At 43.4% G+C, this 15,079-nt stretch overlaps 1 protein-coding gene across 1 annotated transcript; it reads left to right on the top strand.

The window, feature by feature from the left end:
• Window positions 1-1,622: 1,622 nt before the first annotated feature.
• On the top strand, window positions 1,623-10,728 carry LOC135899503 (leucine-rich repeat-containing protein 57). The gene is made up of 5 exons (XM_065428780.2): window positions 1,623-1,956; window positions 2,110-2,245; window positions 4,324-4,592; window positions 7,913-8,098; window positions 10,330-10,728. The coding sequence occupies exons 1-5, from the start codon at window positions 1,876-1,878 to the stop codon at window positions 10,369-10,371; spliced, it is 714 nt and encodes a 237-aa protein (XP_065284852.1). The 5' UTR covers window positions 1,623-1,875; the 3' UTR covers window positions 10,372-10,728.
• The last annotated feature ends 4,351 nt before the right edge of the window (window positions 10,729-15,079 follow it).

Below are 15,079 nucleotides of genomic sequence, written 5' to 3'. Positions count from 1 at the left end.
CGTCAGCGATTCCAAAGTATGTTTTCGCATTCAGGCCGCGTTGGCTGAATAAAGTTCTCGAAATTTGCTATGTTTAACATTTGGTTCCTTTAGAATACAATGTAGTCAATCTGTACCACTATATATAATTAGTAGGCCCTAGAAGATGCACAGCTCCCAGGTGCGGGAACTTAAGTAGGCGTTGCATGTATATCGCTCTTGCGCTTTTTTTTGGCTTACCAAACGTCTTATCGTTGTAAGAGTGGTGCTTTTGGTGTTGTAGAACGGTAATTTACTGATGCAGAAGAAATCATTTTTCACTTTAGTGTCCCTTTAAAGAAACCCTGAAACGATTTTGGCGATTTTCTGCAAACGTACTGAGTCGTTAGAGTAGGTTCTTCTGATCATTAATTGATGCATCTAAGTGCTCTGTGTAAAGCGTGTAATTAATTATAAGGTTTCAAAAATACACATCGCTGCCGATCGCAGCGCACTGCTCGGCGGAATTTTAAGCCGCCCCTACCCATATGATGCAAATAACCCATATTACGTCACATGGGCGAGCTATCTGATTGGCTGACCAGGGCGCGTGGTCGATAATTTTTCCAACTTTATGGTGAACAAATGATGCTCGTAATAGTTGGAATGTTAGTTACTTTGTTTTTGTAAAAAGAAAATAACTTAAAGAGAATACACAAGAATAGTTTTTTAGTACACTTTAGCACTTCCGGCACACAGCAAGTGTCGTCTGCTTGTGTTACAACGTACTCCATTTTGACGAGAGCTCCGCGGTCAGAGTCGGTCTCAGTCTTTTCGCGAGCACTATGATTCGACTTTGTTGCCTTGTGGACTACAAACCTAGCGACCTGCAAACCGCGAGTCCAGTATTAGGGCAAACGCAAGCGCAAGGGGACAGGGTCTGGCCGCTTGACTGTGCCGGGATTAGCCACGAGATGAGCAGAAGGGCAAATGTGAACGGTCTGCACGGTGCAGCCACCATGGTGGCACAGAGCTCAACCATACACAGTAACAGCAACGAAGTGTATTCTTTGCTGCTGGTGTGTATTTTTCGCAGGAGTGTAATCATCAACACGTTGATTTATAAATGTTTAAAATGCTTTACACTTGGTTAGAGCAATATTAGCGCTTTGTTTGACTGGTTAAGCGCTGCGCCAGCAAGTGTCTGGACCGTGCAGACAGATGAGGCTGCTCACGTACGTCTACGCTAAAGTTCCTTCATCAGCTTGAGTTTATGCCTCCAGTCATTTGCCGAAATGACCAGCTTGCCTGTTTTCAGCGGAGTACCGGACACGTTCGGCGCTACGACAGAATGCTCGCAACGCACGCTGCTTCGATAGCTCTCGGTCGACGGCCAAGCGGCTAGCGGAGAGGTCTCGCGCGGGAGGGGGCGTGCTCCTAAACAACCGGAAGTGAGCAATGTGACGTCGCATCGTGACGCTGAACCAGTGAAGGCGGAGCTTAGCGCCGCTCGCTCGGCGAGCGAGTTGAGGAGGAAAAGCATAGCTAGGGAGGAGGGTAACTTCTAATCGCTTGCAGCTCCATTAATACGTAACGCTTCACTTAAATTGTGGTGCGAATGTTCTACTTAAGCTGTACCCTACGCGCCTACAAAATTTGCCCGACACGTTTCAGGGGCCCTTTAAGTTCTCAGCTGTTTCAGCAGCTTTTCGGCCGTGACTCGCTCAGTCTCCGGACACCGGTCACAGCCAAAGCCAGTCGTGGTCAGCTAGAAGTGTTCTCACGGTGATCTGTGGTGGCAGTCGACGCGGAGCGCCTGGGCAAAAACAGTGCGCCTATCTCGCCATGTTTTAATCGCGCTGCCTTACCGTGTAACATAAAGGCAAGGGAAGGAGCTCTGCCTCCGCGTAATATCAGATGGGCAACTCGATAAAGCCCCACATCCAGAATGCCGGCAAGACGGGTGTGTGTACGCTGCCCAACAGCAACCTCAAAGAGGTAAGTGAAACCGTGTTCCGCTTGTAGATAACTCACGTTACAAGTGCACCGTAAGCCAGAAATTTCATGTTGAAAGTGATACGGTCCACGCCTTGTCGCGATGCCTAAAGAGGAGCAACACCAAGTAAGCGAGCGTTGACCTGCGTGTCGCAGTTCCCAAGAGAGCTGTTCCTCATCGAGGGGGTACTGCGGACCCTGGACCTTTCGGGCAACAAGTTGTCGTCGATTCCGGCGGCGATCAGCAAGTTCGAGCAGCTGAAGCACCTGACGCTCACGAACAACCGCATCGGTAAGTGCCGTCGTGTTCTAGCTTTGACGAAGAGTTGCTACATGTTTGTTGTCTAGCTAGGCGTGTCTTTCTTCCTCTTTCTTACGACAATCGCGGCCTTTGAGGTAACGCCACCATAAAGCAACACGACATGTGGTGTTCTTGTTATGCGGGCGCATCGCCGCATTCACTTTCGACGAGTCTCTTTCTTAAATTTTATACGTATCTTTAACAAACTTCTGTTTCAACGTTTACTATGCATGCCAACTACGTGATAAAACAAACTACTTGACTTCGGTGATCGGCTGCTTCGCAAACTCTGCCGGAGTTGAATACGTATCACTCGGTGAAGGTGCTGCCGAAATGCTTCCGAGAGCTACATTTACAGGTACCTAATTGCCATTTAGTCGAGAAAACAGTGGTAGACGACATAGCTGACGCTAGGAGGCCAACAAGCAGGCACAAACGCTGAGCCGCAGCGAAATTGCATTCAATAACCAACTTTCTCGTCTGCAGGTGAACAAGGAACATTTGTACTCAGATGTAAGCACAATGAGAAAAAGAAAAGTGGATGACAGGGCTGCGGAAGAGCTGCTGTTGCCATTGTACTGCAAGCAGCAGGTGTTGATAATGGAAAGGTTCATGAGCTACTTTTTCACCACGAAGCATGCATGGTATGACAAGCAGACACATCGCTGTCAGTACTCCTCTTCACATGATCGGGCTTGTGCACTGGAGCTGGTCTAGGGAGCAAAAACATTTTCTGTACACAGTGTGGCCTGTAACATGCCACAGTGCCATTTTGCAGCATTCATTCATCAGCACTGTTTTGAAGTCGGCTGAGCGAACCTTGAGCTGGAGCTAGTCAGTAAGAAGTGTCAACAGCTGTGCTCTCGTGTGTCCCTCATCATTCTGCATCTTGTCTCCTACGACAGAGCTAGGAGTGAAAAAAATCTTAACCAAAGAGCACGCTGCCCTCGCAAGTGCATCATTTTGGATAGCACCCTAGATGTGATGCATTATCCTGTTTTCTGAATTACTCATGGCCATTACTGCTATACACTTGTTGTGTCATTTGTGCTGAACCTTTGGGTCTATCCTCGCTAATCAGCAGATAAATTTCTTGCTGGTAAGTTGGTGCTTGGAGGCATCTTCGGCAGCGCGGCGAGGTGGGAGACAGGAACTCGTGAAGGCCCGGCTTTCACAAATGTTGTGTTGGATAGAGAGTCGCATACATGCGCACGAATGAATATACATAAACGCCACACTCGCATTCAGATAATAGATTGCAGGACATTCGTCGGGGGCCGGCGATATAGGAGCTTAACCTCTGGAATGGGGAATTTAGCAGCTGTTTAGGGAGACACTACAGAGCACGACTAAATTGGTTCATTCTGGTGAAGTATTCCTTCTGACTAGCAGCATTCCGTACTGGGCTAGTTGGTGAACGGGTGTGATGGCAGTGTAAAAACTCTGAATGAGAAAGGAGACAAAGGGTAGCGCTCTGTCTTGTTTCTATCTTCTCAATTTTTTTTCTGTACTTCTGTTGTATTTCTTCAGAACTCTATCCGCACTTACCTGTAGAAAAAGGCTAATTACTATAAGAGAAAAGTAAAGCATTTTCCTCATTTCAGAGCATGCCGTTTGTAGCAATGACAAATACATATATATTGCTTAGCGAAGAGGTAACCTAAGTTTATGCACATGAAATCTGAAGTAAATTAGTTATGAACGATTTAAAAGTTTTGGTGAAGTAGGGAAGCTAGAAAATGTGCCACAACAAGAAGAGAGAAGTGAAATAAGGCCCGAGCAAGACACCATCAAAATCTGTAATGTCGCAGTGAGCTGGTTGCATGTGCTTCAAAGGGGCTTCTGCACTCATATTTTTTGTTTTTGGCTTGGCCTACCAAGCCTCGTCTCATACATAAGAGCAGCTTTTGTGGTATTGTTGAAGCAAAAGTTGCTAATACAGTTCAAAAAAAAATTTTTTTTTCTTTATGGTCCCTTTAGTGTCACTATAGTGTACTTCTACTTTACTTCATTCGTGCTTGCCGCATCTCTCAACAAACCACATTCTGTTGTCTTTCTTTTTCGGGCAGCGTCCCTACCAGACAGCGTGTGCAAACTGAAAAAGCTCGAGACATTGAGCCTTGGGAGCAACCACCTGACGCGGCTTCCCGAGACACTGTCCCAGCTCAGCAACCTCCGCAATGTCAACCTCAGTGACAACCGGCTTTCTGCGTTTCCGCACTGCTTCTGTGGCCTCAAACATCTCGACGTGCTCGATCTCTCGCGCAACCGGATATCCGAAGTGCCAGACTTCATTGGCGATGTGCATGCCACGGAGCTCAATCTGAACCAGAACCAGGTGAGTGCTAAGCGAAGCACCATCAGGTTGCACAGATGTGGTAATCTGGGCTAAGTTAACTGGTTGATCGTGGTTCATAACTGACTACAACAGTGTACAGGCGAGATCGTTGAAGAACTTAAAGGAAACGGAAATTAAGAGGCCCTTTGCTTGTAAGACAAAAACAAAATGCAATTGTGATACCTCAGGAAAACCCATGTTTTCCCTTATGTGTTTATGCAAGCACATCAGGGTGTGTTTATCTAGTACAGTTTTCTTGAACTGACCAATCACTTGAAAACTCAGTTTGTACAGCACAATTAGAGAGGACACTTAGGAACAAATACGATGTAGACAAGCGGGCCTGTGTGCATCATAGTGTTCATCTATGTCCTCTCTATTTGCGTTGCACAGACTCTGTTCTCAAGAAAATGTTCCAACTATCCCAGGAACAGATTCTTTTGACCAATCGCCATTTCTTTGGCACTTTATGGTGATTGTGGCATTTGTATCAGTAAGTTCTGTGAATCATCATCATCACATTATGCATCTACATTGTGCTTACATATTACAATGTGTAGAGGCCACTCATTCAACAAGTTCCCTATGTATGAGAGGAAATTCAAAGTGGGCCAGATGAGCGGAGTATTAAAGTTCTTATATTTAGTGAGCGACAGTGCTTTGTTGGAAACCATGGTGGCTCAGTAAGCAATGCAGTGTGCTTTGAACACAAGATCACCCACTTGCAATTGTTTTTCTGTACATTTCAATGCATCGTTTAGGCAGCAGCACCTGCTGCAATGACTCTGCGGTTGTTATATTTTGATGCTGATCACGTGTTTGCGAGTTCAGTGTGTCTACTGCTTGACATTTTCAAATTCCCGAATTTTTTCAGGTTTTCACTAAGTGATTCTGTGAAAAATTCCTGGCATTCTGTAACACTGGTGATTCATCTAAAAGAATCTAATTCATCATGGCGTTCGTCACGGTTCAAATGGACCAATTGTGTGCGGCTCGGTGGAACGGTCCGCCTCCGTTCTATTTTGGAATACGTGCAAGATCGCACCCTTAATGCCCACTGTCGATGAATGCCTGGCCATACTCGCCGGCAGGATATGGTTTAGCAAGAGCCGGTTATTGGCAAGCTCCACTGGCACCTGAGTCCCAGAGGTACACCACTTTCCCGACGTCATTTAGCTGTTTTCAGTTCCTCCAATTGCCCTTCGGAATTTCCACAGCATCTGAATTTTTCCAGAGGGAAATGCTAAGAGTACTAGAAGGCCTGGACTGCCAAGCATGTCTGCAAGATGACATAATTGTGTTTGGCTGCACGAACCTAGAACATTACCCGTGACTGCACAAAGTAATTCAGCGCCTGCAAGAGACCGGCATCATCTTAAACGCAGGAAAGTGCGTACCATGACAGCAGTCAGTGAGATCCCTTGGACACATTGTATTGACAAATCGTATCAGTGCTGACCCTCAGAGAAGGTTAATGTGCTATGTCAGCTAGCAGCACCAACAGATGTGACCGAAGTGAGGCTCTTCTTGAGAATGGCCAATCACCTGGCTAAATTTCTCCCAGGGTTCTCGTGGCTCACAATACCGTTACTTGACCTGCTACGCAGTGATGCTGAATTGTGCTGGGTTACACCTCAGCAAGAGGGCTTCAATGCCACCAAAAAAGCATTGGCAATGGCACTGGTGCTCACCCACTACAACCATTAAAGTAATCTCGGTGCCTGCAGAGGCATCATCGTACAGTCTTGGGGTTAGTCCTCCGACAAGAGACAGCAGGTTGTAGGCTCCCAGTTGCCTGTGCCTCAAGGTCCCTCTCTGACACAGAGATGGAATATGCTTAAACAGAGAAAGAGGCATTGGCAGTTACATGGGCCTGCGGGCATTTCCGCTCCTACCTGGTAGGTTTGCAGTTCCATGTAGAAACAGACCACAAGGCGCTGGTGCCGCTGCTGTTCTCAAGCCGCTTAGATGAAGCCATTTCACGTCTTCAACGGTTCCGAATGAGACTGCCGGAGTTTGATTACATCATTGCCCACATCCCTTTCAAGGAGATACACACAGCTGACGTGCTCCCCAAGAAACTGCAGAAAGAAACGGACTGTAGCAACTCAAGGAGCCTCAGCAAGGCCATCATAGAGCACAAAATGCTTACGATGGAACTCCTGCCTGCTTCCCAGGACATGCCAGAGAGGATAAAGGCAGCGCAAATTACCGAGCATGGTGTCAGCGTGCACAGGCAAACATGAGCATTTCATGTTTGCCAGTGACAGAAGTACAACACAAAGCAGACTGACACATCTTTTACTTTTGCATGTCCACAATGGCAGGACCACGGAACTGGTGCTAGACAAAATTACCTGGACAGGCAGCCACGTATGGTTTGACGTGATGGTGCGCTGTCCAGTATATAAAAAAAAATATTGTGTATGACCCAAAGTTGAAGGAAAAGTGTGGGTTTTCAATTTTGTGTACCATGTTTAACGTGGTTTGTATGTGTATATTGTATGTCTGTATGTATGTAGCAGTGGTTGGTGACATGCGTTTTTCCTTTGAAAGCCTTGTTAACCCATTCGTTGGAAGTTGTCATTTATTGTTTATCCAGTATGTGCATTCTCACTAAGAAATCTCTGAAGATTCTATAAGACTGCAGGTTTTTTTCTGCACGGCGCTTCGTCAGTGGTCGTTGAAAAAGCTTAGCAAGGGCGTGCGCAACAAGTTTGATTTCCTTAAAATGTACTTTCCTTAAGGAGTAGGCGTGCATTTGGAGCGCTCAACAGACCATGCGAACATCTCACCTGCATGCTTAGTTCTGGCCTCCTCAAAATCCGAATGAGGTGATAGTTTATCATTTGAAGAACATATTAAATTTGTTGCATATATTGTACATAAATTAACCCGTGATCCGAAAATTTTCTAAACAGTGCTGGACACAAGAATTAACCGCACATTAAATAAATCACGCTTTTTTGTATTTTATTAATAAAGTCTTCTTTCATAAAAAGCAATTAAGTGTAGTAACTATATATATATATATATATATATATATATATATATATATATATATATATATATATATATATATATATATATATATATATATATATATATATATATAGATAGATAGATAGATAGATAGATAGATAGATAGATAGAGAGAGAGAGAGAGAGGGTGAACTACACGATGTGCCATGAGCCCCTGCGTGAGCTCCAGCCTTTGCTGTACGGCACGTAATTGCTGATATGGAGTACAGTTTTACTTTTGGAAGCACCAGATCACCGGAGAAGAACTCCTGACAAAGCTTCCTCTGCTAATGATGCAGGTGTCCATGATCTCCGAGAGCATAGCGAACTGCCCGAGGCTAAAGGTGCTGCGGCTGGAGGAGAACTGCCTCCAGATCAATTCCATCCCGACACAGCTGCTGACCAACTCCAATGTCTCCCTGCTGGCTGTCGAGGGCAACCTGTTTGAGCTCAAGGACTTCCAGGAGAAGGAAGGCTATGAGACGGTGAGTGACTCATCCGGGAGCTCAACCCCAGCGTTGAGTCTTGTAGCCATCAACTTGTCCAATTATATTACCTTTGTAATAGGTATTTACTGTAGCTTCATATGTCTTCAGTGTGTTTGTGTTCGCTGCAGTGTGAAGGGATTATTAAATGGTAATCTAAAAGTTTACTGAACGGATAGCGTAAGGATTACTTTCACTCAATTTCATTTCTTGATGTATATTGGCTGGTGGTATGAGAGGAAAACTAGACTTTGTATCACTGGGCAAAATGACAGCAGTTCTCGAAATATATAAAAACATTAGAGAAACAATGACCCTGGACGGTATGCCCCGAGCGGCATTATTTGGAGCACACTTGTTATCTGTAGCATCTTTCTTATCATCCGCCACTCACTACTGGCCAATCTTGATGATAGAGTAGCTGGAGGTGCTAATATGGCCCCTGAAAAAGTGCAAAAAGGAATAACACTGCAGAATGGCATTGTTACGTTATATCAGCCCAGGTCTCTCCCAGTAAGATTACTCCTGTTGAGTCAGCTGGCTGCCTGCATCCTGGTATTTCGGATCTCATCACAGTACCAAATCCTTCGCTTTTCTCAACTGCACTTTGCTTCCCTTCATGCTTACTTTATCATTGTAACAGACCACAAGTTATCTGTTGTCAGCATTACATGGCCTGTGCAACTCCACTTTTTTCCCTCTTAATCTCAACTAGAACATCAGCTACTCACATTTGCTAGTTCATTACTGCTGTTTTCCTGTTTCTCAACATCACATCTATCATTTTTCATTCTGTTGTTTGTTTTGTAATTCATGCAGCATACTACTGTACAGCTTAGATGGCTCCTAAACGGAGATGAGCCCTAGTGTGAGGAGCTTTTGTTCTATCTGCTTTGAGCCGAAACCAGCCTCACTTGAGATTGAACTTGCACTGGTGGAACAACTGTGCCAGATTGTGCCAAAGGCAGGCCTTTGCGCCATCCTTCACCAGAATGGCATTTTAGCTGAATATTGCACCAAACCTGCACCAAAGAAGCATAAAAAGGAACGCCTCGTTTTGTTCACGCACGCGATCATCGCCATCCTGCGGGTCAACACTGCGGCCATAGCCACAGATATAGCAGACACCACTGGTCCCCCCACATGCTGTTTTTGTTCTTTTGTAGTATTTCTCCCCAGCGGAGGTTTCAATGTAATGCCATTGCATGGTCCTGTTTTATGCTGCAGTTCTCTTCTGTTTTGTGCTGCTCATTTTTATCCTGAATGACGCATTCATGCGCATAAAGCAAGCTCCACTATATTAATTAATTACTTCAGTTAATACAGAGGCCAGATAATATATAGATGTACATTCCACATTGCACCAAAAGTGTTTATCACTCCACTGAATCAGCATTTTGCCTGCTCCATTTTTTTCGCCGGAATGTCGCATCACTGTTCCACCACTGAACCCGCTCATCTTCACAATACATTCTGATGAAAGATAATAGAGTAACCACAAGACCATTCTTCCTTCATGAAATATAGATGGGATGGGTGCCAAGATTACCGTGATTTTGATTACCATGTATTTTAATCACTGCTTCTTCACACTTTGATTCCAGTCGGTAAAATTTTGGAAGAGATGCTTTTTTAAGGCACACAAAGAACATTGAACTGGTAAGTTAAAAGATGTATAGAAAGGAAGCTACATTTAAAAGTAAGTTTTACACCTATTGCACAGAGCATTAAGTTATTTTGCGTAATAAATAATGCTACCGTGCAAGTAGCATTTGCAAGATTAATCAAATTGTGGGGACCAGAGCACAACATTTTTACCATAAACAACAAAAACAGCAATCCCTTGTTTTTTTCAAACTGGAAGTTAACTGGTAGTGCCATCTGTAGAAACTACTGGGAACATGACGCACAGTTCTCTTTGTGAAATAAGCTTTAGACAAAAAAAAAAAATCTGAAGGACTTTTTCTATTGTATACACATTATGAACAGTATGCAGCACAGGATTATTTATATATTGGTTCCATAGAAAGAACCATGGAATATGTGTTACGTGTTTGCCTGGTAAGTTATTCATGTTCTCATCTGAGATTACACAGTTTCTTCAGTATCAAGGAATTGGAGTAAAGATCTAGTCTCAAAGGAGCTGAATTGACTAGAATGGAAGAGAACACAGCATTGTGAGATTTTATTTTGTTGCTTCAGTGTTAACAGCATGTAATGTTTTCTTGCAGTACATGGAACGCTACACTGCAACTAAGAAGAAGATGTTCTGAACTTTGAAAGGGAACCCACAACCTCCATCGTTTGGCCAAGAAAGGATGAGCATCTGATCAAGCCCGCACTTCCCCTGCAACCCTCACTCAAGGGAGACAAGGCAGAGCTGTGGACAGAAAGAAAAAAAAAAATTGGCATTATCTGGATAACCACCTGCCAGAGTAGTCATTCCAGAAGCAACAGAGGCATTGTTGGGAAAGGAAGCACCGTAAAATGTAGCCTAGAGCCACGCACAGCTCACTGTTGCGCAGGCGGACACCGTGTCACACTTAAATCGCCTTATTAAACACGGTGTTGTCGCACGTCTATATTTATTAAACGCTCTAATATTGTAAATAACGAGGTATCTCTCGGAACTGTGTGTGTTTTTCTTGGTTGTGGCAGAACTAAGTCTGACTCGCGTGTGGTTCACTGCAAGCACGTGCACCAGTTCGCGGTGCGCTACGCAGCCGGCCTCTGCCCTCTTGTGCAAAAGTGTGCTGCTGCACCACAGCCCCTCGATTGCAATGTGGTGCAGGGAACATCTGCGCCTGCTGCTCAAACGGTGTGGATGAGGCAGCTTGCAAATGATCTCTCAGAGGTGATGTTTCCAGACACTGCGGGAATTTCCAGAAGACATAGAAATCCTCCCTAACCTTACCGACAGTAATTCAGTACAGCCTTCTTCGAATATTTAATTATTTGAGAATACTGCAGGCCAATGCTTGGTCCAAGCAGGAGTAAAATCGTATTCTTATACACTGAAAGGAATAAGAACATGTTATTTTAACAGCACACATATACAAAACACACAAAAGAAGATATACATAAACAACATACATAAAACACAATTTTAGCTGGTAAATAGGCATTCTAATGCCCCAGTAAGATCTTGTGAGGAAAAAACAGATGGCAGTAACGAATTACACTTTTGCACTGTTCTAGGGGAAAAAGCTGGATGTAGAACTCTTAGTTTTGGCAAAAAATTGGAGCAATTGAATGCCCATGAACATTACGAGTCCTTCTTACTGGAGGAGGCTTAATGCACTCTGGAAGCCGGAGTTTTTTTCCTGATAAGCTATCCAAGGTAATGTCAATCGAGCACCCTTTCTGCGGGTTTCTGGTGCTTGTTGTGTAAATGCAATAACTGTGATGGGGAGTCTTCTATATTTGCCGAATATAAACCTAACAGCTTTCCTATTGAATTTTTCAAGCTCCATAATGTTTTCGTATATGGAAGCCTTACGCAAGTATCGTAAGCCAATTTTTTGATGTGTGCTGGGGCAGTTTTTAGTTTTCTTCGTAAAACCCGCAGCATTTGCGACGCAGCTGTAAAAATATTAGTAACATGTGCTGACCATTTTAACTTACTATCAAGTGTTGCACCTAACCATTTATATTTCTCAGCTTCTAAAATAACATTGCCGTGAAGAAAATAAGGTAGCAAATTGGGAGAATTTTTTTCCTAGTTATTCGTAAGAGGACGGTCTCTTCAGTATTCGACTCCATTCGCCATTTGAGGCACCACTCTTCAATGGTTCAATGGCAAAAATTGCTTTTTGTATGCACCTGTGATAATAATCTGATGAAATTTGTTTGAATACCACACAGTCGTCCGCGAGAAATTTAACAGATTCATTGTCAGGGATATAGCGACAACTAAACCGTTCACGTAAATTAGGAACAGTAGCGGACCAAGCACACTTCCTTGCAGAACTGCTGAGCGAACACTGAGCACACTAGAAGGGGTCCAATTAATTTCTACCAAACATTACATCTTGTATAAAAGTTTGCCATGTGGCACCTTATCACATGCAGATATTGTTGTGCACACCATAGTAGCTGTTTTTCAAGCTGCCATCAAACTTGTCTGATATCTACATTGTTGCACTAAGCAAGCGAAGTTCATGCCGCAGTGCAACGGAGGTGTACCGAGCAAACAATGACAGTACAAGAAGCTTGTGTTAATCCGAAAAGGCAGTCCAACAAACAAAACGTCATTGAGCAGTTCGACCACGCGCACAACATGGTACCCTAGCACAGAAATGAAAAAAAAAAGTGTACGTAACATGCCGTTGCGGAACCACGTACGCTAGGCACTGGCATGACCGAAACTTTTCTTGCTCCATTGCTCTGTACCATTAGTGAACCAAATATCGGTTGCTCGAGTTGAACTGGAGGAGATGTTTGACCCCAAGAGTGAGTTGTGAAAAACTACTGAAAGAAGATAAAAATGACAGGACATGCACCAAGCTCCCAGGTAATTTTATCGCTGAAAGCATTGCTTGAAGATACATGCTCCAACAACATACATGCAACATACAACGTACATGGATTCATACGTGATGCATGCTCCAACAATGAGAGCAAAAACCATGAACAGCCTCTCTCTTTTCATTCGTTTCCACCAGCCCCTCCTGCGCATGGTCCTTGGCAAGAGATATGCATAGGTGCAGAGGCAATATATGTAAACAGTTTTATTTATTTCTAAAGTCGAGCGAATGTGATAAAAAGAATGACCACATGTTTGTTAAGATACTAAATAAGTAAATGAAAAAAAAACATGTAAACTCTTGGTACACATTCATAACCCTCTTAGTGAAAGTGGGAGGAAACGCTGGGCAACAAGAGCATTTCCTGAGCATGCTAACAGTTAAAATGTTACAAACTTATTACAAGCCCTGTGTAAGAACCACTCGACAATGCAAACATTTTCACCATAAGCTAACAATCCAAAAATTTAAACGATTTGACATTCTTCATGCCTAAGAAATACTGGGTAGTGCAAACATTTGCACCATAAGCTAAAAACATAACATCTAAAGACAGATCATAAACTCATTGCCTTTCAAAAAATGTAGATGAACTATGAAACTCAAAACAAAAAGACTAGTACAATACTCAAAGGTCAGAGGTTGTAATCACGAAGCAGCAAAATGTAGATTTTATAGGAGAGGACAACTTAAGGCCAGCGGCTGTGACATCCTGAATAAAGCTGGTGCATCATACTGTGATGGAAATTCACTGTCCTTTTATACAAAGGCTACCGCTCGATCGAGAATGTGTTTCTGCGCACAGTTCTCTGAATAAACTGGTCCGCGATGTCACTGATATTGATTTTGCGGGTGAGATCTTTGTGCACATGGCAGGCACGTACCCAGGATTTTCTTTAGGGGGGGAGGGGGGGGGAAACCCAAGGTAGCTGTTCTATGCAAATGAGAGGGGGTACCCTTACTAGTACAAATATGAATAACACCCACCATTCGCCATAAAAACTCGCAAACCCACAAAAGAGAAATTAAATAAGGTGTATTTTACAGGTACGCCTGTGCGATACACCTCTCCTTTACCTGGCAAACAAAGAACCACGTCTAACGGACTCGCGCAGGAAAGACTCGCAGAAAGAACACTGCCAAGAGCAAGTAAAGAAGCGAAAGTGTAAAATAAAGATTACTTTAGTAGACTAGAACTTAAGACAAAAACAGCAGTTGGCAACAAAGGCACAAGGACCGGACGGAGTTGTGTTACTCCGCCAGCCAATCACAGAAGCAAACAAGATCGTCGTCATGCAGCCTTTTCAAAATGGCATCGTACTTGGTACCTTTGGAACGTCTGCTGTTCTTGAAGAAATAAAGAAAGTAACACCCTATCATTTCACTCTCGCACACATCATCTAGATAATCACATTCCTTGGTCACAAAGGTCTCAGAAGAAGCCTGGCTAATACATTTGTCTTGTAATCTGTTGATATAAAATGCTTCAATTATTTCGCTCATTAATTTGTTACAATGACGGAAGAGCATAAATGTGTGATTGAGCATGGGATTACAGCCACATGAGTGACAGTGACTGGAGAAACGGTAAGGCGGTTGAGACGAAGAGAAGGGACGGTGGTGCTTCTGCAATCTCGTGTTACACCTCGCCACAAGATAACAGGACCAGGTATATCACGTCTGGTTAGCATCATACACACTTGGATGCGCGTTTTCTTTGGAAACCAGATTGTGCTCTTTTCTTTTTACCTTTTACACTTAGTGCAGCCTTATCCCAATGGAAAGACAAGCAAGGTGGCTGGAGTTTAGAATGTGTGCAATAAAAATGGGTGGCATGTATTCTCACCTCCTGATGAGCAGCGAGCCATTAGCATGCAACAAGTGTTGAGGGACTACCTGTCCTACATGTTTTTATAGAATGTATATCCATAAAACAGCATAACACTTTCTACTACAGACGTTATATACCTTTCAACACAGCCCTTTTTTTCGGCAACAACCTACTTTGCAATAACATAATTAACTGTCATGCCTTTCTTCAGTGATATATAGGCATGCTGGATACATTGAATAAAGGGAAAATCAGACATCCACCCGTTCGTAGCAATTGCTACAAGGAAATCGATACATTTCTGGATACATTGCTGGATACATTGTTCTCAAAGTCTTAAATCATAGCATAGCTTCTAGTTGGAGGCTTAAACTGCAATGCTGCAACACACATGGTGCTTTGAGGCCCTTGGGTGCAACGGCTATGGCAAGGAATCAATTAAAATGCTTTATGTTATCATCTCCTCGTGCATTTCAATAAATATACATAAACTTACAGGCTTGTAATTTTAGCAGTATATATCGTTTAGGTTCCTATACAGCTAGAAATTTTAGCCCTGTCTACAGACAATGTTTATTATTTACAGCAATCCATTTTATTTACTGTATATAATACTATACAACA

The sequence above is a fragment of the Dermacentor albipictus genome, chromosome 10 (genome assembly GCF_038994185.2).
Source record: "Dermacentor albipictus isolate Rhodes 1998 colony chromosome 10, USDA_Dalb.pri_finalv2, whole genome shotgun sequence".
NCBI lineage: Eukaryota > Metazoa > Arthropoda > Arachnida > Ixodida > Ixodidae > Dermacentor > Dermacentor albipictus.
This window is presented reverse-complemented; position numbering and strand designations above follow the sequence as displayed.

Excerpts from the sequence above, each read along its gene's own strand:
- LOC135899503 (XM_065428780.2), top strand. The coding sequence starts at position 1,876 with ATGGGCAACTCGATAAAGCCCCACATCCAGAATGCCGGCAAGACGGGT. Across the intron at positions 1,957-2,109 it reads CCAACAGCAACCTCAAAGAG|TTCCCAAGAGAGCTGTTCCT; the intron begins GTAAGTGAAACC and ends TGCGTGTCGCAG. Across the intron at positions 2,246-4,323 it reads GCTCACGAACAACCGCATCG|CGTCCCTACCAGACAGCGTG; the intron begins GTAAGTGCCGTC and ends TTTTTCGGGCAG.